The following is a 19,812-nucleotide window of genomic DNA, read 5'->3' as shown; positions in this document are numbered from 1 at the left end:
AAGGGCCTGGGAATACAAGGAGGGGATTGGGATTGGGATTAGGGAGGGGATTAGGGATGGGAATGGGATTGGGATTGGAATTGGGGTTGGAATTGGGATGGGAGTTAGGAATAGGGTTGGGATTGGAATTAGGGATTGGAATTAGGACTGGGATTGGGATTAGGGATGGGATTAGGATTAGGATTGGGATTAGGATTGGGATTAGGGATGGGATTAGAACTCGGATTAGGGCTGGGCATGGGATTAGGATTGGAATTAGGAATAGGAATTGGGATAGTTATTAGGGATTGGAATTAGGATTGAGATTAGGATTAGGACTGGGATTAGGATTAAGATTGGGATTAGGATTAGCCCTCTCCGTGCCCCCCCCCCCCCCCCCGTACCCCGGTCCCGGGGCGCTCACGGGGCCCCCACACGAGGCCGGCCGCAAAGTCCCGCCCCCCCCACCCCTCCCCGCAGCCAATCAGCCGCCAGCATCTCCCCGTGTGGGCGTGCCCCGCGCTCGGCCGCTCCCATTGGCTGAGCCGCTTGTCGCTCACGGCCCGCCCCGCTCCGCCCCTCACCTCAGCGCCCGCCGCAGGCTCCGGGCCGGGAGCGATCCGGGGAGCCGCCGGGAGCCCCCGCCGGGCCTCGGCCCGCTCAGCAGCGCCCGGCCCCGCTCCTCATCACCGCCCGGCGGCCGGGGGGGTGCGACGGGGCGGGAGGGGGCGGGCGGGGGCGGTGCGCATGCGCGCGGCGCCGTGAGGCCCGGTGTGGAGCAGCGCGCATGCGCCCAGAGGGGAGGGGGAGGGAGGGGCGGGGCGGGCGCGGCACTGCGCAGGCGCGGAGGAGCCGGGGGAGGGCGGGGTTGGAGCGCCCCCTGCTGGCGGCGGGGCGGTGGTGCCGCTGTACCGGGACTCGGCCCCGGTCGCCCCGCAGCGCCTCTGCCGTGCCCCCCGCAGCTCCCCGAGCACCGTTCGGGCCCTGACGCGGCCCGAGGTGGCCCCAAGCCCCTGCCCCGGTGAGGGATGCTGGGGCTGAGGCGGCGGGAGGAGGCCGCGTGGCTCTGCCGGCCCTCGATGCCCTGCGTGGCCTCCGTAGCACCGCAGCCACGGGTCCGAGGGGGCTCCCCCGGGCGGCGGGAGGCCATGCTCGGTTCCTCCCCGGGGGCGGGAGGCCCGGCTGCCTCGGCTCGCGTGGCAAGGAGCTGGCTGAGTCCCGGCGGCTCCACGGGCACAGCTGGGCTCACAACGGAGCAGCCCCCGCTCCTACCGGGCAGGTTCTCGCGGCACAGCCCCGGCCCCGCCGCGCTCGGTGCCGCGGTACGGGCGCCCCGGGCCCTGCCGAGCCCGCAGAGGGCGGCCGCGGGCCCCGAGAGGCGCCTGGCCGAGAGACCCGCCCCCCAGCAGCTGATTGGCTGCCTCAGGACATCACTCAAAGCACTCCCCCTCCGGATTGGTTAAACTTCATATCCCTGTGCATTATGGGAGTTGTAGTTTGCTTCCGGCTCCCCGCATACTACCCTGTGGGTTTGGGCCCTACGTTTCCCGTCACCCTCCGCGCGGCGGGCCGGCACATCCGGGTCCTCCCGCAGCCTGGCGGCGGATCGCCCAATCGGCGCGCGGCGAGGCCGTGCGGCGGGCGCTGATTGGCTGGTTCGGATGGCCGAGCCCCGTTTGAAATCCGTTAACGGCGGCGGGCGGGGGCGCCGCGCAGGGAGGCCGCGGCGCTGAGGTGAGTGGCGGCCGGGGGGGGCCCGGCGGGGCCGGGGCGGCTTCGGCACCTCTGGGAACCTCGGGAAGGGGCTCCCCTGACCTCCGGTTGTCTCCCCCCGCTCCCCGGTGCTGTCCCGGTCCGGTCCCGGTGCCCCGGTCGCTGCCCCCGTTGGTCCCGGGCCCTGTTCCGGGCTCAGGCCTCGGTACCGCGGCCCCCAGGCCTCGATTTCGGCACTGCCGCCGCCTGGACCGGGACTGGGAGCGCCCCGGTGCTGAGGGGGGAACGGGGCCGGGAGCCCCGGTGGTTCCCCGTGGGGTCCCTGAGCTGGGCCGGTGGGGCCGAGGCGAGCCCCGGGACCGGGAACGGAGGCCTCGGGCGAGCGCGGAGCCTCAGTGCCGGTAATAACGAGCCGAGGCTGCACCGGCTGGAAGCAGCCTGCGGTGCCCGGTAGAGCCCCGTGCCCTGCGCCTTTAGAGCTCGGTGCGCCCGGGGAGGTGTCGGGGGTGTTCGTTGTGGGCTGGGGGGGGTAGAGGCTGCTCGTGGGGAGCTGCAGCGCCGGCTCCTGGCTCCTCTCCTCGCTCCTCCTTTGTTGTAGGAAAAGTTGGTGGCTCAGGGTGGTCCGGGGAGCGCTGCGAGCTCCTCTCCTGCCTGGGTGTTTTTGGTCTGACAGCCTGGGTTTGGGCACTGCAGGGTGGGGTGGGAGCCTTGTACCTGGGGTGATGAATTTAGCATCGGTTCTGTGCTGCAGAAACATCAGTGAGCGCTGGGAGAGAAGAAAAAGAGAAGAAAGAGAAAGCTGCAGATCCTGAATGGTTACAAGCACTCGCTTAACCCCGCTGGGGAAGAAGCGAGGATGCTGCTGGCGTCGTGCAGGAGAAGCTCACGTGGCAGCTTCGGGGTGGGATAGCTTCCACGAGGCTTTGGCAGGGCCGTGTCTCCGGAGGGGCAGCCTGCAGCCCTTCATAACAGGCCTCTTTGTGTATCAGCCAGCAAAAAGCACCTGGGAGCTTCGGATCATCCGCTCTGTGCGAGGGGAGGAAAGGCTGGTGCTGCAGGAGGGCGGAGAAGCTGCTGGGCTGAACTAAACGAGCTGCCTTGGTGCAGCATCCCTCGCTCACACGGCAGGCAGTGTCAGGAGGCAGTGGAATCGCTGCAGCAGGGCGTTGTGCAGCTCCCTTGGCCCTGAGGGACCTTCTCTTGGTCACTCTTGCTCGTTCCTCTTGGGTCTCCAGGCACGCAGTTCCCCTGGCTTCAGCTCCATCTCCTGACAGAACTCAGGATGTCCTTTTTTTGTGCTATTTTTTCCCCTTTCCAAACCTGGTAGGCTTTATAAATAACATCTGTAGCTCGTGAAGCTCCTGCAGAACGTGGTGGTGCGGTGGTTGACCAGGGGCACATCCAATTACACTGCAAGAACAGCTCTTCCCTTCTTCCCTCAGTCCCTTGCTGTTCCCCCAACACTGATCTTCTTTGTACTCTCCTCCAGACATCCATTTTTTTCCCCTGCAGCTCTGCTTCCTCTCTGACACGAGGGCTGGGAGGCTCCTTTGTCCCCAGCAGTGCTGTCACAGTTTCTCGATGACCACTGGGCTGCTGCTCTAAAGTAAGAGGCTCTTTTGGTTAGATGATAACTGTGCTGAAGCATTCCCTCACCATGTGCTTGGTGCCGAGTTCCTCGTGTTGCAGCTAGGCCAGGACTGTGCTGGGTCTTGTTGGAGTTGTTCCTCTCAGGCCTTGTCCAGCTGAGATGTTTTTGGCAGGAATTTGGCTACTGCACTGAAACAAAGAGGCCGAGCAGACCTGGGTGGAATCACGTCAGTGTTTTCAAGCTCATTTGGATTGGAGCGAGGTGTGAAGTTATTCCAAAATTCCTCCTGTGCCTGCTGTTGGATCAGGCTTATTCTGGGCTAGGAATGCTCGTCCCAGTTCAGCTCAATCCTTGCTCAAAGCCAACTGACTTAAACCAGGCCAAGGCACTCCTCTGGAACGTGCCGGGGAGTTACTCAAAGGAAACTCTCTGTGTGGGGAGCCCGGGGCTGGGCACTGCCCAAGGGGCTGTGTCTGTGGCCGCTTTCTTCACGTTAATTTGGGCTTTTCTTAAAGCCAGGGGACCTGGTGCTGCCTCCTCCGAGCTCCTCTTGGTCCAGCTGCAGGAGGGGGCCGTGGGCTCCCTGCTCTGTGAGTGCTGGTGTCAACACGAAAGGTGAGGGATGTGGGGAGCAGGGTTCCCTTCCTTGTGGCATGGTTTAATGCAGGATTTCCTATTAATTTCCTAATAATTTCCTATTAATGAGGAGAAATGTTTGCACCTGGCTTCCCATGGAAGAGCCCTGCAGCGGAGGGCAGAGTTCTGCCTCCTGCCTTCAAAGCAAAGACTGAGATGTTGGTGATCCTGCAATCGAATTACAATCAGGTGGTTTTGAATGCGTTAAGGCAGCAGACCATGAGCTGAACTTGGCCAAGTCTTTTTTTTATGTCAGGCTCCGTAGCAGTGAGTGCGTCAGCAATAAATCACCGGCTGAGCACTGAGCTGCCTCCCAGCCCCCTGCTGCTTCCCAGCGATTCTCCTTCCCCGCAGGAGCTGGGGGACAGGTAGGGAGGTGCAGAGGGGATGCTGTGAGTTCCTCTGGCTGAAGCAGGCTGTGGGGTTCATTCGGGATAACTCCCACCACCCCACAAGCAACGTGCTGTGTGGAAGCGTGCTCCTGCTGCGCTCCTGCTGATTTCGTGGCCGCCTCCTCAGCCCAGTCCGAGGGGCTCAGCAGCAGACATCCCTCTCGGGCTGCCCAGGGCAGGACGGGGGCTTTACACGCTGAGAACTTGGAGTGCTTTGGGTGACGTGAAGCGGTTTCAGCTCTGCAGCAGTGATACGAGGCGCTGTGAAACACGATGCCCGGAGCTCGGCTTGGCGGGCTGGCTGGGCAGGGCGAGGGCAGAATGCAGATGACGCATTTGATTTTAAAAAAAGTGGATGGTGTTGACAGAAACCTTATCTTGATTGAGGGTGCTAGGAAAGCATCCGATTCCAGCCGTGTCTTGAGCTCGCTTGCAGTTGGTTTTGGCTCCGATTCTTCTGTTTGCCTTCTCTGGGTCTTGCTCTGCCATCTTCAGCCGTGTGGATGATGCTGGCGTGGTGGCCTTCTGCCCCCACCAGCAGCACTGCTGGGCTGGGGCTCCGGGGGCTTCTCTGCAGGGCCCTTCAGGAGGAGGTAGGGCTGATGGCTGGAACCAGCAGCAGTGCCTCCCAAACGCTGCTTGGATTTACTCCTAAACGTGTTTTTATTTACGGAGCACACCGTCCAAGTTGACCCATGCTCTGCCTGGATCCATGGCAGAGATCTCAGACTTGGTGGATCACAAATGTGCTGCTTTAGAGTTGTTTAAACTCAAAAAAGCAGCGTCCAGGTGATCTCCCATGGGAGAGTTGTATAATGTCCTCCTGGGCTCTGCCTTGCGGCTGCGTGAGGCATCCCGAAAACACCTTTGCAGGAAGGTTTTGTTGCAGTTTGCAGATTTATAACGGAGCTGCTGGCTTTGTTCCTGTTCCCTCGTGTTTAATAGCACCTGTTGACACAGGGATTCCTTCTGCTGTCAGTGCTCCACTAATTAACTGCAGGGACTGTTCTTGACACTCCCGCAGCACGCGGTTTGTTTATAGCCTGGCCGCCCTCTCGGGGCAGTGCCCGGGGACTCGCCAAGCACCCCGTGCTGCTGCCTTCCTGCTGCTGGTAACAATGCTACGCAGAACTCTTCTGTTTTGGAAAGGGATATTCTCCTCAGAGGAGCGTGCTGGTGTTATTAGTTCTTGTCTGTAGCCCTCTGAGGGAGAACGAGCATCGCAGTGCTCTGGAATTGTCGGGCGCTTGCTCTATAAATCTGGGCTGTAACAGTAAGAACTCCTCTTTGCTGCGTGCCCTCGGGGAGGGAAGGGCAAATCAGTCACTTGGAAAGGTTTTGTGGTTTGCTTCCTTCTGAAAATGCACTTCTAGCACCTACAGGCACAAAGGAAGCCTTTGAGATGTGGCCTTTTGAGGGTTTTGAACCTGCATTGCTTGTGAGCCCTTCCAAAGGCTGTGAATCCTCCTGTGGTACAGGAGAACGTGCCAAAGGCTGTCTCGGTGTCTGTCTCTAGAAACAACGGAGAGGGAAAGAGGTGGAGAACGGGGTGGGTGGCTGACACCTCTGCTGGGGTTTGGTGCAGCAGCTCACCAGTGCTCGTTCTCTGAAGGACTAACGGTGCGAGCGGAGGACTCCCAGGGACAGCGTGGAGGCGAAGATGTCTCACCCAGAGTCTCGCTATTCCTTCGACGTCCCAAACCCTTGCATCAACTTTGCGACGTTGAGCGAGGATGACGGCTACAATGCAGACTCCTGGTTTGGTAAGTTGTCTGCAGCTCCTCGATTTGACTTCTCTTTGGTCGAGAGCTTGGCTTCTGTGCCAGTGGGTTAGTCAAATTGTTGACTGCATCATTCATCGTGCTTGGGTTCTGGTTCTGTATTTAAACTTTGATTGTGATCTGTAATTTGATGGATGACTTCGTTAACAATACCTCTGGATGCCGTTACGATGTTATAAACTCTTTCCTTGCAGACCAACAAGCAAACCTGGAGAATATCCCTCCTGCAGAAAATCAGGCCAAGATCTTGCAGAGCAGCCCTACTTTGTCGAAGCCTGATACTGTTTGTTCTTCTGCCACATCACAAGAAATAACAATGGGTAAGCTGGCAGGGGATGGGTAGGAGGGGGTAAACTTGACTTGGTTTTCACTAGGGTAGTGAAAAGGCCTCAGTCTGGCTCTTTTGGGACCATCTTATCCTGTTGTCCAGCAAAGGTCCCTTGCAGCTTCATGTTAGCACGTGTCTTTGCATATATCTGAGCTGACCTCTGTCACTTTTCAGCTGAAAACTGCGGTGAAGAGGATGATAAGGCAGAAAACGTGCAGTCCAGTGTGGTTCCTCAGAATATTGCTGGGTCCCTGACAAGCTGGAGAGCTGCTGCTCCTGCAAAGGCATCTCAAAGGTGAAATACTGGTGTTCGCTTTGTCTGCGGGTTGGTGGTGTACCTAAGCAGGTCCTCACTCTCAATGTGTGCAGTTCCAGCTGTTTTGGGGTCATCCTAAAGGGCTGGAGCTCCCCAGCACCGGTCATGTATTGGTACAGCTGAGCTGCTTGCTAATCAGGAGGGGCAATCTCGAGGGGTGGAAATGTAATGCAGCGTCTCACATACTTCTCAAATGAGACTTGGTAGCACTGGGAGCTTCTGGAATGTGAGGATATCTGAAACTGGAGCTGAAGCGGCTTATAAAGTTTCCTTGTTTATATCTGAGTAGGGCAGAACTCATTCTTGATATGAATGCAAGGGGCTCTCTACACTCACACACCAAAGAACATTAAGCTTCTGGATTGTAAAGCTGAAGGAATTCGTGCTGCATTTGGATTTTTAGGTTAAGCACGCAGCTCGCATAGAGCACATTGGGGCTGGATAATGCTGTGGCAGTGTTGCACTGATTGTGCCCTCTCAGACCCCGTGGGAAGGCTAAACTCCATTTTCTGTTCCACTCCAGAGCGGGCAGGAGACCAGTTACGAAGCAGAGAAGAACACAGCAGCGCAAACAGCCAGCACGGGTCAAAGCGGACAAAAATGCTACTGCATTGGCTAACAAGGAAGAGGTTCCACCCCTGAAAAAAATGAGAATGTATGTCAGAGCCCTTCTGTTGGGGGCTGAGGAGGGGGATACCACCCTTTTTTTGAAAGGCTTTCCATTTTGCTGAAGGGTTCTCACAGAGAACAGTGCAGAAGGTTTAGAGGCAGCTGACCTCATCCTGATTCCAGATACTGGTTTCATAAACGAGAGAAAGTGGCTGTAAGAGATGAAGGCAGTGCTCTGTGTGGAGGTGTGAATGGAACAGGCTTGGGTTTCTGAAGCTTCTTATTACATACTCAGTGTCTGTCAGCTAGCTTAAATCAGGCTTAACTTGTCCATCAGGAGGTCATCAGGATCAGGAGGAGTTGCAGCTAAAACATTTCTCAAACTAGCTTGACCACTAAGATGTTGTACAGTGATAAGCTTAAGGTCAGGAATTTTATTAAAAAAGGCAATCTTTCAAATACTGTTGTACATGGATGAACTATAGTATTCCTACCCTCTGAGGAAAAAGCTGAAGTTCCCAAACTCAGCAATTAATCTTCCCTTCTACAGCCTTAGTGTACCAGGGAAAGCTAGACGATCCTTACCTGGGCCCGGGGCGAGGTAAGGCCAGTCTGGCATACCTTAGAATTCACCAGGTGTTGGGATGTTATGCACGGTGGTGAGAGCTGCAGGTGAGCTTTCACTTAGAGCACAGCAGTTGAGTGATTTTTTTGTAATTTCATACCCTAGCTCTGGCAGCAAAGAGAAGCTGACAGAAGCATCCCCAAAGAAAGAGCCATTGCATCCTCCTGACCGTTCCCCAGGAAGAGGGAAAAGCAAACTGACCATGCCCTCCACACCAACGATGTTAAAGTAAGTACCTTTTTGGTGACTGAAGCTTGTCTTTGCTGGTGGTGGGTGCTTTAGCTGACAGCCCTGGCTAGAATGTTTTCCATGTCAATTTAGCATGTGATGGTGTTGCGTTTAGTAAACACTAAATCAAGGCAACAATATTAGGATGAAATGCACTTCAACTTGTGCAAAGAAGAACTTTTCCTCTTGATTTGAGGAAAAAGTTCTCCTCTCTGACTAAGCATGCATACAACAACTGGATATGTAGGACGGCCGTTACTGCCAGCTTCCCTGAGGAAACAAAATCCCAACAGATCTGTTCTGAGGAATATATTTTTATAAAGTGATGCTTCTGCAGTGAAGTCAGAAACAAGTATGTTCTTATACGCCAATAAGCAGTGAAGCAGGAAGGCACATCTCAGTCCTTAATGTGCTTCTGCAGGAGGACCAATCTTGCTGGCAAGCTGAAGAGTACAGAAGAGCAGGAGTTGGAAAAGATGCAGCAGTTGCAGCGGGAGGTTATGGAGCTGCGGAAGAAGAACGAGGAGTCCCTGAAAGCAGCTATTGCTGGAGCAGGTGAGCTCTTCTAACGTAGACCTGCCAATAAACTGCCTGGAAGTAGTTTTATTTTGTCATGTCTTAAAATATTATAGATGAGTTCTCCAGAAACTGCTGGAGTTATTAGAAATAAATGCCTCTTTTCCCCAAAGTCCTCCCCTGATCCTACTCTAAAACACTTCCAGAACTTACATGCTCGTTCTTCCCTAGGACAACCTGTGAAGAGAACTGTTGGTCAAGTAACAAAGCCAATTGACTTTCACTTCTGCACGGATAATAGAATTAAACAACATGGGGAAAGCCAGCCTGAGAACGAGTACAAGGAAGTGGATTTTGCAGCAGTGCTGAGGAAGCACCCTCCTTCTCCGGTAAGAACCAGTATTGCCAGCAGTCAGCTGACTGATTCTTCACACCACCACCTTTCTCCTTTAGCACGTGCTGCTGGCAGCCCTCTTAGCTGGTAGGTACATAGGAGAGGCGAGTGTTGTGCATATGTAACTTAGATTACTGCGTGTCTGCTCTGCCATAAGATACTAAAGGACACTTCTGGGGGGAAAAAAACAGTCTCTTTAATGTCAGATCTACTGGTCATCACACACGCTTCATTCAGTCTCCTACCTCATACAGTTTCTTGATAGGACTAGTCACGTGCAAGTTCAGACAGTTGAGTCACATCTATCTAATGCGAAGCATTGCCTTCTTTTTATGGTGAAGGGACAGATAATGTGTATTAGTGAGGAAAGGAAGTGTTATCGAAGCATCCTTCTGTTAAATGGCCATAATGACTTTTTTTGTTTTCAGGCGCGACTGCCAAAGGGACCCACTGTCCCCAAACCCTTCAATCTGTCCCAAGGAAACAAAAGAAAACTTGAAGAAACCACGTCAGAATATGTGTCGCTTGCTGAGCAGGTCGAAGCATTCCAGAGACGCACACCCTCTCGTTACCATTTGAGGAGCAGGAAATCTGAGGAAGGTGAGCAGTCTCAGCTATGTCCAGCCAGCAAGCTATCTACAGAGGTGGTAGTAGAAAAAGATGCTTTGGTTGCTGTGCTGAGCAAATAATCTGTCTGTTGCAGACCTTGCCATTAACTGCTCGTCTTTGTACCTTGAATTTCTAGGCCCGGTCTCAAGAAAGCCAGTGAAGGCTCGGCTTACAAACCCTAAAACGCCATTGCTTCAAACAAAGCATCGCTTCAGACCTGTCACCTGCAAGAGTGCAGCGGAGCTGGAAGCAGAGGAAATAGAGAAAATTCAACAGTAAGTAAAGGTTGACTCTAGTCTCCTAAGAATTGCACTGCAAATAACATCTGAAATGCCGCTTCTCAGGAACACTAACAAGAGCTGCACGCAATGCAACACAACTGCTTCTGTACCTGACTCTTGCTGTCCTATATTGTGAGAAGCCAGTAGCTAGAAGCTGTACCTTGCCACATAAAATGCTTAGGTGACTCTCTCTTATTTCTGCGTAGGTACAAATTCAAAGCACGAGAGCTTGATCACAAAATCTTAGAGAGTGGACCAGTCCTGCCCAAGAAACCCCCTGTGAAGGAGCTCACGCAGCCTGTTGGCTTTGATTTGGAAATAGAGAAAAGGATTCAGGAGCGTGAGAGTAAGAAGCAGCAGGAAGAAGAGCACTTCGAATTCCATTCCAGGCCGTGTCCAACTAAAATCCTGGAGGATGTTGTGGTAAGAAGTTTAGTAATGCCCAGGAATTCAGACTAAGGTGGCAATTAGCTTCAAAATGTCCTTAGCTATGTTGTATTATGTATTTAACTTCCAGTAAATGTTGTCTGTCATCAGATAAGAACTGCAGTTTGTACCTACTGCTATATCAGATGGTTTCTCTGCATTTCTTGTTGACTTGGGCAACCACTTACTGACTTTTCTGAACAGGGTGTTCCGGAGAAGAAGGTGCTTCCAGTTACAGTCCCCAAGTCTCCCGTCTTTGCCTCGAAAAGCAGAACCCGAGTGTCTAACAGAGATGAAGAGAAGGTAATTGTTGTGAGCATGCTGTAGTCAAGCCTTCCTCTCCCACCACGGTGACTGCCTCAGCCAGTCCTGTATTGGCCAGCTGGGTTTGGTGCTCTGCCTTGGCTAACCCCTGTCCTCCTGTTGGGTATTTCCCCACTGGTCACCTTTCTCTGTGCCATTCCCTGCAAAAGACTTAGCTGCTGCTTCTTGCTTTGCAAAAATGAATCCTCTAATAAAATAACTCTTTAAAACATGAGGCCGCTGACCAGGCTGAGGTGTTGCTGCTACAAATGAGGGAAGTAAACCCTGCTTAGGCCTCTAGATGATAAAAAGGACACTGGCCTTCTCTGCTTGTTGCTGAGAAGGGCAGATGTTGCACATGACCTTCCTTACCTCTAGCACCCTAAAGGTAGGGTGCAGGATTCAGAACACTTCATGCTTTTCTTCCCTTCCCTCTTGTGAAGAGGAGGCTAAAGAATTAGTCTAATTTTGGTTGAGTACTAGAAGTAGTAGCTCTTTAGAAAGAGAAACATCTTGTCTCTGGTTCGGGTTGCCTGTAATTTATTGGTACTTGGTAGGATACTGCAAGAAGATGGTGTTTTACTGATGCTGTTATGACTATTTTACAGGAATTCTAGTCTTTGTGGTAGGAATTGTAGTCTTTTTCTGCAAAAATCTGAAGTGTAGTGCTGTGTGCCAGATCCTAACACCAATATCTCCTTAGGAAAAGGAAGCAATGCCTGTGATCAAAGCTAACCCTATGCCACATTACGGAGTGCCCTTCAAACCTAAAATGCCAGAACAGAGGCACGTGGAAGTTTGCCCTTTCTCTTTTGATTCCCGTGACAGAGAGAGGCTAATACAAAAAGAGAAAAAAATAGAAGAATTGCAGAAGGAAGAGGTAAGAGCTAAAAATTACCTTGTATTCCACTCCTTAAGTGGAAAGGGTGTTGCAGGACTTGCCTTCTGCTGTTGGCTGTTAAGCACCCAAAGCTTCGTGCCTTTGAGGAAATGGCAAGGAACTCTTCAAGCTCTTTCTTTCAGGTGCCAAAGTTCAAGGCGCTGCCTCTGCCTTACTTTGACCGTGTTAAGCTGCCAGAAAAGAAGGTCAAAACCCCAACTCAGCCTGAGCCATTCCATCTACAGATTGATGAAAGGGGAGCTGCTAAGCTACAGAGCTGGAAACAGCAGGTAGGGCAACAAAGATAACAACAGGTATGAACAGACTTAATGTAGCTAGTTGAGCTCAACTGCAGCAAGAGTCCTGCTCAAGTTTAATTAGGATCTGGCAGGCAAGAATTAATGCATTGTTTTGTCTTTAGTATTTACTATGCTAATATTTTCTATGTGACTGACTTGGTCAGAAATCAAACTGGCTTTTCCAGTGTCAGGAGAGCTGAATTCTGGGTGGGGGAAGATGTTTTTTTTTTCTGTTATGCCTGGCACTTGATGGCTTTCCTTCTCGTGCAGCTTAAAGAAGACTTGAAAAGGCAGAAGGAGGCAGCATGTTTTAAAGCTCGCCCCAACGTGGTGGTGCACCAGGAGCCTTTTGTGCCTAAAAAGGAAAATAAGCCAGTATCAGGTAGAGTTACAGTACTTGCTACACGGGCTTGGTTGATAACTCGGAACTGATGTCACGAAATGATGCTTAGAGTTGCTGACACCTTTACCAGCACAGCCAGTATTGCTGTGCACTTAATCAACTAATTCCCTACCAGCTTGTATCCCCAGGGAGTGGAAGGGTTTCCTCTCCACTGCCCCCCTGTCCTGCACTACCACAGCAGCTGTATTTAACAGCTATGCTACAATTGGCAGATGATTGATGTGCGCTAGCTTGGGATAAGGGTATATAATATGCAAGGAGCTCCCTGTAGAGACAGATGGTATTTCTGCAGCAGCTGTCAGTCTTTTTCTCCCATTTGTAATAAGATGAAGGCATCTCCAGCTTAGTTTGTGTGGAGCTAGCTAAAAACTTGTTTGTACTAACAATTGTGTGCTTACTCCCTCCTATGAGGACACCTGTGGCAAGGGTAACATCTGCATTAACACTGCTCGCATTTGGCCGTAAGCTTTTCTTTTCCCCCAGAACCCCAACTGTGTCTACTAACCACTCTTACGAGGTGAAGCGCTCCAGAGTGAGGCTTCCATTTGACACTAGTAGTGCTCTGCTTTACCTGACCGCCTTTGCACCAATGTTATCCCCTCTATTTCTAACCTTAGAGAGCCTTTCTGGTTCTGTAGTTCCTGAAAGTTTTGAGCTGGCAACAGAAAAAAGAGCTAAGGAGCGACAGGAATTTGAAAAACGATTGGCAAACATAGAAGCCAGAAGGGAGAGACTTCAAGAAGAGGCCAGACAGCGAGAAGAAGAGCGTGAAAAGGAAGAAGTTGCTAAGCTAAGACAAGAGCTGGTAAGTGAGCTATTTCTAAACAGGGACCCAAAGGGATGTGTGAATGTACTAAGTGAGCTAATGTCAATGTTGAGCTGCTTTTAAGACGGTATTCTCAAGTTTCCCTGTCACAAGCTGACTCCTTGCTAATGTCATAGCAGTTTTTTTTTTTTTTTAAAAAAAAAAAAAAAAGCTCTGGAAATCATCAGCTGCCTCAGCTGTAAACACCTAGCTGTTGGAGCAGAATAATCCTCGTAAAACCCACAAAGTGTCCTGTGAGCTCCTTGTGGCTCCCTCCAGTGCCTGGGGCAGAGCGGTGGTCTTGCAGATGGATGTCTGCCTGCATCCTACCTGCATGTTTCAGCTTTGTCTCAACTGCAGCCGTTTGTTTCATTTTGTCCTTGGTTTTCCCAGGTCCACAAGGCAAACCCCATACGCAGATACCGCAACGTAGAAGTGAAGGCCAGCGACCAGCCGCTAACGATGCCGAAGTCTCCAAACTTTTCAGATAGGTTCCGCTGCTGATGTGCATCCCTGTGATAGCAGGAGGGAGAGCACATCCTGCTCCACGCTCTTGACAGGCAGAGAGGGAACAGTTGTTTTTAGTGACTTCTCAGTCTCAACTCTTACGCTTGGCTCCGTTATTGTTATATTGGGTGGTTTGACTCCAGCTGAGACAGGTGGCTGAGGCACAGCATCCAGGGAGTGCCATACAGTCTCCAAGGCCTCTTTTCACATCTAGACACCTTGGTCTCTAAAGACTAAACTAGGTTTTTGATATTGTGTACAAACATAGTGTACTTGAACTAAATAAAAATTCATAATCTGATTGCTGTCTATTGATAGCACATTGAATCCCTTTACTGCAAAAGAGGCTTTTGTAAAGGGCACTCTGAAGCTATAGGGATGTGCACATCTGGAAGAGCTGCCTTCTCTGTACATTGAAGCTTTGATTTCACATTTGTCTCTTAGGCATTTAGTGTATATCTCAAGTTTGAGTTGTGTTGAGTACCTTGAGGCTTCCCCAAGCCAGCATGTTGCAGGTCTGTCTTGTTGGTGTTCAGATGAATGCTAAGATTAATCTTGCCCACACTTTAAAGTAGTTCCCTGTGTATATTAGAGCATTAAACCTTCAGCTGTTTTACAGCTGAAGTCATTCTATTTGGGGAATCAGTTAACTGGCAAATGACTGTTTGCTGCCTCCCTGGCTCATGCTAGCACAATTACCCTGGCTAAAGACGCATTGTCTCCCAGCCAGTCTGGTGTGGCTAGCAGAGCTAAATATAGGTCAAATGCTCTAATGTGCCAGAGGGCAAAACTTCCAGTATTGTTAAAGAGGTGATCAAATCTAGATTAAACTTCACTAAGAATGATTTCTTCCCTTAGCATTGTAATAGGCTTTTGAGACTTGTAAGACTGTGCAGGCTTTTCCCTCATCTTCAGAGATGCAAAAGGCAGAAAGCCCTTTGCGAGCTAAATTGAAAGATGAACATTTACTGTACCTGAGGACTTCTTTTTGGCAGGAATTCCCCTGAAAAGTGAAATGCTGGGGGGCTACAGCAGCTGCAATCTACTGCCAGCAGTGAGAAAGTGTTTCGTAGGAGCATATTAAACTCCAGCTCTTCTAATGGAAGGTTTCCCTGCCCGTGGCAGGGGGATTGGAACTAGGTGATCTATAAGGTCCCTTCCAACTCAAAACGTTCTATGATATTCTATGAAAGAACACCAGCCTCAAAAAGGAGGAAAAGAAAATTTAAAGCTTAAGGATGTGAGGATTCTTGCTTGGTTGTGTAGTTTTAAGTGCTGTGCAGGTAGGGAGCGAGTGACTAAGGAACTCAAGACCAAGGGATTTTGTATGAGCATGTCAGTACTAAAAAGTGAGTGATGGTGGAGCAGCAGAGCTGCTTCAAAGCGGTGAGCTAAAAGGCAAGGCTCCTTCTAGCCTAAGCTTTAGCTTTTCCTTCTCTCCTGAGGACCTCTTCTTATGTATGTGACAGAATTGAGCCTGAAAGATTGACTTAGTTGTACAGAATGGCTTAAGTCATTTATTTTATTTTTTTTACTGACTTTGCCAATAGCCCCATGTTGCTGAACTGAGGGTAGCTTTGTCAGAGTGGTGCTGTCAACAGCCTGGCCAAAGAGGCTGTCACAAGTAGCTACTGACAGCCCTGCTGGCATACAGCTTACCAGAATGACAGGAGCAAGAACTTGTAAGTATCCTCCTCCTGATGGAAACTGCTCAGATTTGTGTGGATCTGACCAAAGGTGTGTGGATTTTTTTTCTCAGTCTGCCTTAAACTTGTTGCTGTCTCAGTGGAGCTATTCCATCTGATCTGCTAGACAGAGAAATTGGGACCTTGAATGTGCAGTCAAGGAAACTTCTGCAGCCTTAAATGCCAGTTCCCGCGAAGCAGGCCGTGTGTGGGCAGCAGGAGCTGTAAATATTCATGGCAAGGCAGAGGAAAGCCTGAATGCTGCTGAGCTGTGGAAGAATGTACAGGCAAGCAAGATAACGAGGCTGCTGAGCTGGAGCAGATATCGACCTGTGAATGATGGAGCAACTGGATTTCTGTGGTGGCCTTACATGGCTCCTGCCTCAGCCTTGAGGAAGGGTTCATATGCCTGATAGCTTGTCAGTTTTTTTTTTTTCCAGCTATAGCATTGGGTCTAATAAAAGATATTACCTCTTCCTGCAGCCACGGCCTCTTATATTCCCCATACACTGCAAACTTGGTGATAGAGGGCCTCAAGGGGCCATCCCGTGTGGTGTGGGGCTTCTGGCAGGGCTGGTGGCAGTCACCCCGCAGCTTCTCGCAAGCTGGGTGGTGTGTGCTTAGTGTAAGCTGCCCTCTGGGCTTGGGGGGAAGCATTGTCTTGCTTCTTAAAACTGCTTTAATGTAGGAAACGTGTAAATAAAGGGTGTCTTGGAGCTGAATGTCAGTCACAAAGGGGTTTGGTTAAGGCTTCAAGAAAGAAATGGGCAGATGACAGCTTGTCCCACGAGAGTGGAAGTGGGGGAATCGAGTTACAGCAACGGAGCAGTAGATCAGGATTTAACCAAGCTCTAGCACGTGCCTTTAGCGTTGGGGTAGGATGACAAAGTGGTGTAAAATCTGTGTTCTTTCCGTGTGTGTTTTGTAACTTCGGATTTTGTAACTTTTGTTTTTTAAATATTTGTTTGTTTTTTTTAAATGTATTCAAAACTCGCCACCAAGGCCTGCTCATAAAGCTGATGAGCGGGACCAGGTATAATCAAGTAGAACTTCACCCAGCTTCACTTCTACTATAAACTCTGCTCTTCTAAGTTCTGTTTCTGTGAAGTAATTTGCTGAACTCGGACCAGAACAGGAGTTAAGCCGCGATATTTCCTGGACTTCATCTTGAAGAGTGGCTGTGAACTGGAAGCTGTTAGCTGGTGAAGGAGATTGTTATTAAAAGCCTTGATTACACTCTCAGAGCCTCGGTTCTCATTCACTTCTCCACGGGGGTACCTTGGGGACTGTTGGCACTGGGCTGCTGGGTGCAAACAAGCCGTGCCTGGCACCAGAGGTGCCCTGACCCTCTGCGGAGTGGTTGCAGGACTCACTCCTGCTCTTTCCATCCCCATGGGTCTGTGCTTGGTACATCCTGGGGCTGCTGCGTTGCTCCGGGAAGGTTTTCTTTTGCCTGCCGGGACTTTCCCCATCACCTTGCTTGTGCCTGGCACCCAGGATCACCGCTCGCCCAGGGAAGTCCGGAGTGCTGATGGAAGCAGTTAAGCCCTCGACCGTGTGTCTGGGTTGGCCCCGCGGGGCCGGGGCACCCGGATTGTGTTACAGCGTGTGGCCGGGGCTCAGGTGGGGCCGTCGCCTCTCGATTTAGCCGAGGTGTTGAGTTTCCTGGAGCATGCATGGGCCTTGGCCCGGCGCGGAGCCTTCCTTACCCATGAAAAAGCGTAAAGGTTAAAGTGTGCTGCTGCAGTTGTGACAACCACGTAGCTAGGGAACGGGCGTGCTTGATGCCGAGCCAGCTCGCCCCAGGACAGCCTGTTTTCCAGCTGCAGGCAACGCAGGCTCTGGCTCGAGCTGCTGAATGGGGAGGGAAAACACCCCCCAGCCGGGGAAACCTGCGTGGTGCCTGGTTTGCTTCCGTGCTCCGCGGGGCCCTGGAGCTCTGGGCTGGTCATCCGGGGGCTTTTTGAGGCAACGTGTCCCAAATCCTGGCGTGCAAAATCCCGGTGTGCAGGCTCTTTCTTGTGAAAGGATTATCTTTGTCCAGCTCCTTTCCCTTTGCCTGCAAATGTTTTTCCCTTAAGAGCACCAAACCACCTCTTCCTTCACCCTCCTTTAAAAGAACGCTTTTAGGGTTTAGAAGAGCCCTTTTTGGCTTCCCAGCTCTGCCGTGCCTGCTCTTGGAGCTCTGCTTCCTCACCTGGTCCTCAGGCAGCTTCTTAACAAGAGTTTAAGACCAAAAGCAGCAGAGGAAAGCCTGCTGGTCTCCAGGGGGTGCTCTCGGTGGCTTTTGGCACTCCCAGGGCTCACAGCACCCGCTGCTCCCTCACCGAGGACTGGATGCTCTTTCTTACCACGAGGGCAGGGAGGAGAAGGCTGGCAAAGAGGTGGTGAAATGATGGAGAGGTGGCCCCCAGGTGCCTGGTGTGAAGGAGCCCTTCCTTCCCTGAGAGCCCTGGGTGGCACGGATCCGAGCTGTGCGGGGTGCCCAGGGGCTGTTCGGGAGCCCCAGGCTGCGTCCTACAGAGCAACCCCTGCTGCTGGCGGTGTGAGCATGGAGGGAGATGCCAGAGCTGCTGTGTTTGCCTTCAGAACCAGCCGGGCTCCACAGGGAAGCAGCTCCAGCCCCACATTTCACCCACATTTCATTTTTTCTTGGCTTAAACCTCACCCTGGGCTCCTTGCGTGGCGGGACTGAGCCCCTGCAGGGGCTGTGGCCGCTCCTGGGGGGAGCAGGGAGGAAAATCCCTTGGGAGCAGGCGGAGAGGGGCTCATCCAGCAGCACAACTGGGGCAGGGCACGGCAGCACCAGCTCCTTCCTGAGCCTTCCTGCAGCCCCCAGCAAGTGCCACGTCTCTCCCGTGCAGGATGCGTGCCCAGCCTGGGGCTTTGGAGGCTTCCCAGCGGGGCTGCTCTTCCCTTCCTGAGTCCCTGTGCTGCTCAGATGATGGAGGTAGGTAATAAGTTTTATTTTTTAAAAAAAAAAAGAGCCTCCGTTGTACAAAGCAGCTGGTTCTGCTCACAGCCGGAGCACAAAGGAAAAGGTTACGGCAGGGATGGGGCCCTGCCAGGAGCATTCCCAGGGCCCAGCCCTGACAGCGGGGCCGGTTTGGAGGCAGAAATAGCAACAAGCCCCGGCCCTCCAGGTTTGTTCTCGCAGATAATCACTTCCTTCGGCTGCTGCCAGCGCTCTGCCTCCCAGCCGAGCACCTTGCTGGGGTCGTGCAGCTGCTGGAGCAGGGCTGCGGCTTCACCCCGTCCCCACCGCTGCGTCTCACCCCAACCCAGGACCACACGGGCTGGGGACACCGTGGTGGAGCACCTCGGGCACCTCCCTGCCCTACCCAGGGCTCCGCATCCCCCTCCGGGGCTGGGTGCAATGGGAAAAGGAACAGCCCCGGGGCTCCAGCCTGGCCCCCGGTTCCTCCGTTAAGCAGCGCGGGGTGGGTGGGCAGTGGGGGGAGTGGGCAGCTCGGGCTTCACCTCTGGTTTTCCACCGCAGCTGGTTAGGAAAGAGGAATGGGCCAGGTCCTTCCAAAGGTTGATCCTGGAGCTTTCCCCATCCAGGTTTGTATTTAAGGCTTTAACAAGAAGAAATCCCTGTGCAGCTGAGACCCCTTCCTGCAGGAGGCAGAGCTCAGCAGGAGCTCCGTCCCCCCTCGTTGCCCCCCATCATCACTCGAAGCCCCTTCCCCCTGCTCTGCGGGGGCTCCCTGCACCCTCCCCAGGGTACCCTGGGGACGAGGTGGCCGTGGCTCCTGGCCACCCCGTGGGGGTCCCAGCCCAGCTCCGTCCCCGTGCCCTGCTCCGTGCTGAGCCCCAAACCGTGGTGGTGCCCCCGCTGTGGGGCTCAGGGGGAGGCGTTTGGCCGTGGCAGGGGATCCCCGCGGCGCTTTTGGCCCTGGGCAGTGCCCCCCAGGAGCAGGCGAGGAGCTGGAGGGCAGCCAGGAGCCGGGGGCAGCTCCGGGAGCAGATGCCTGACCCTGGGCACCTTGGGGCATCTCTGGTCCTGCTGCGGGCTGCTCTCGCTGTTTTATTGCCCATCACCGAGCCGAGAGCTTTGCTGTGTCCCCCCTCCCTCAAAGGAGCAACAGAGGCAGGCGGAGAGGGGCCGAGCCCTTCGTCCTGCGGGCTGCGCTGGCGTCCCTGCGGCCGCTGCGTGATAAATCGCTGTGCTGGGTTTTTAATAGTCGGTATTACCGGAGTGCTTTCACCCAGCGGGGCTGGCAGGGGAGGGCTGGGTCCTGTTACCCTGGGGTTCCTCCTGCTAAACCTCAAATGACCACCTCCACCCCCGGCAGGCAGAAACCCGAGAGAGACGCGCGGAGCCTGCGTGCCCTTGAGCAATGCTTTCCTCACCTTAAGTTTCACCGATTTAAAGTAAACAAGGCTCTGCTGGCTGGGGGCGTGAGGCAAAAAAAAATGGTGCAGCCTTTGGGGCTGAATCATCTCCAGGCCCCAAAACCCCTCTGTGCGCCTCTGGCAGGGTCTCTTGGTGCCCGTGCGCCT

General features: G+C 53.0%; 1 protein-coding gene across 3 annotated transcripts; it reads left to right on the top strand.

Annotated features, from left to right (window-relative positions):
* The first annotated feature begins 830 nt into the window (after positions 1-830).
* Positions 831-16,518, top strand: TPX2 (TPX2 microtubule nucleation factor). Of its 3 annotated transcripts, none has more exons than XM_082773227.1 (17): positions 831-1,713; positions 5,924-6,074; positions 6,287-6,412; positions 6,595-6,715; positions 7,260-7,391; positions 8,076-8,198; positions 8,620-8,753; positions 8,946-9,103; positions 9,537-9,708; positions 9,854-9,992; positions 10,205-10,421; positions 10,629-10,727; positions 11,431-11,607; positions 11,751-11,897; positions 12,177-12,288; positions 12,948-13,114; positions 13,508-16,518. In XM_082773227.1, exons 2-17 carry the CDS (start codon positions 5,972-5,974, stop codon positions 13,616-13,618), a joined length of 2,238 nt encoding a protein of 745 aa, XP_082629353.1. In that variant the 5' UTR covers positions 831-1,713; positions 5,924-5,971; the 3' UTR covers positions 13,619-16,518. The 3 variants fall into 3 exon arrangements, with proteins under 3 accessions (XP_082629353.1, XP_082629351.1, XP_082629352.1); XM_082773225.1 differs by having other exon boundaries at positions 12,927-13,114; XM_082773226.1 differs by lacking the exon at positions 831-1,713 and having other exon boundaries at positions 2,296-6,074; positions 12,927-13,114.
* The last annotated feature ends 3,294 nt before the right edge of the window (positions 16,519-19,812 follow it).

This window comes from Aythya marila, assembly GCF_965140915.1.
Source record: "Aythya marila genome assembly, chromosome: 16".
In the NCBI taxonomy this organism is placed as follows: domain Eukaryota; kingdom Metazoa; phylum Chordata; class Aves; order Anseriformes; family Anatidae; genus Aythya; species Aythya marila.
This window is presented reverse-complemented; position numbering and strand designations above follow the sequence as displayed.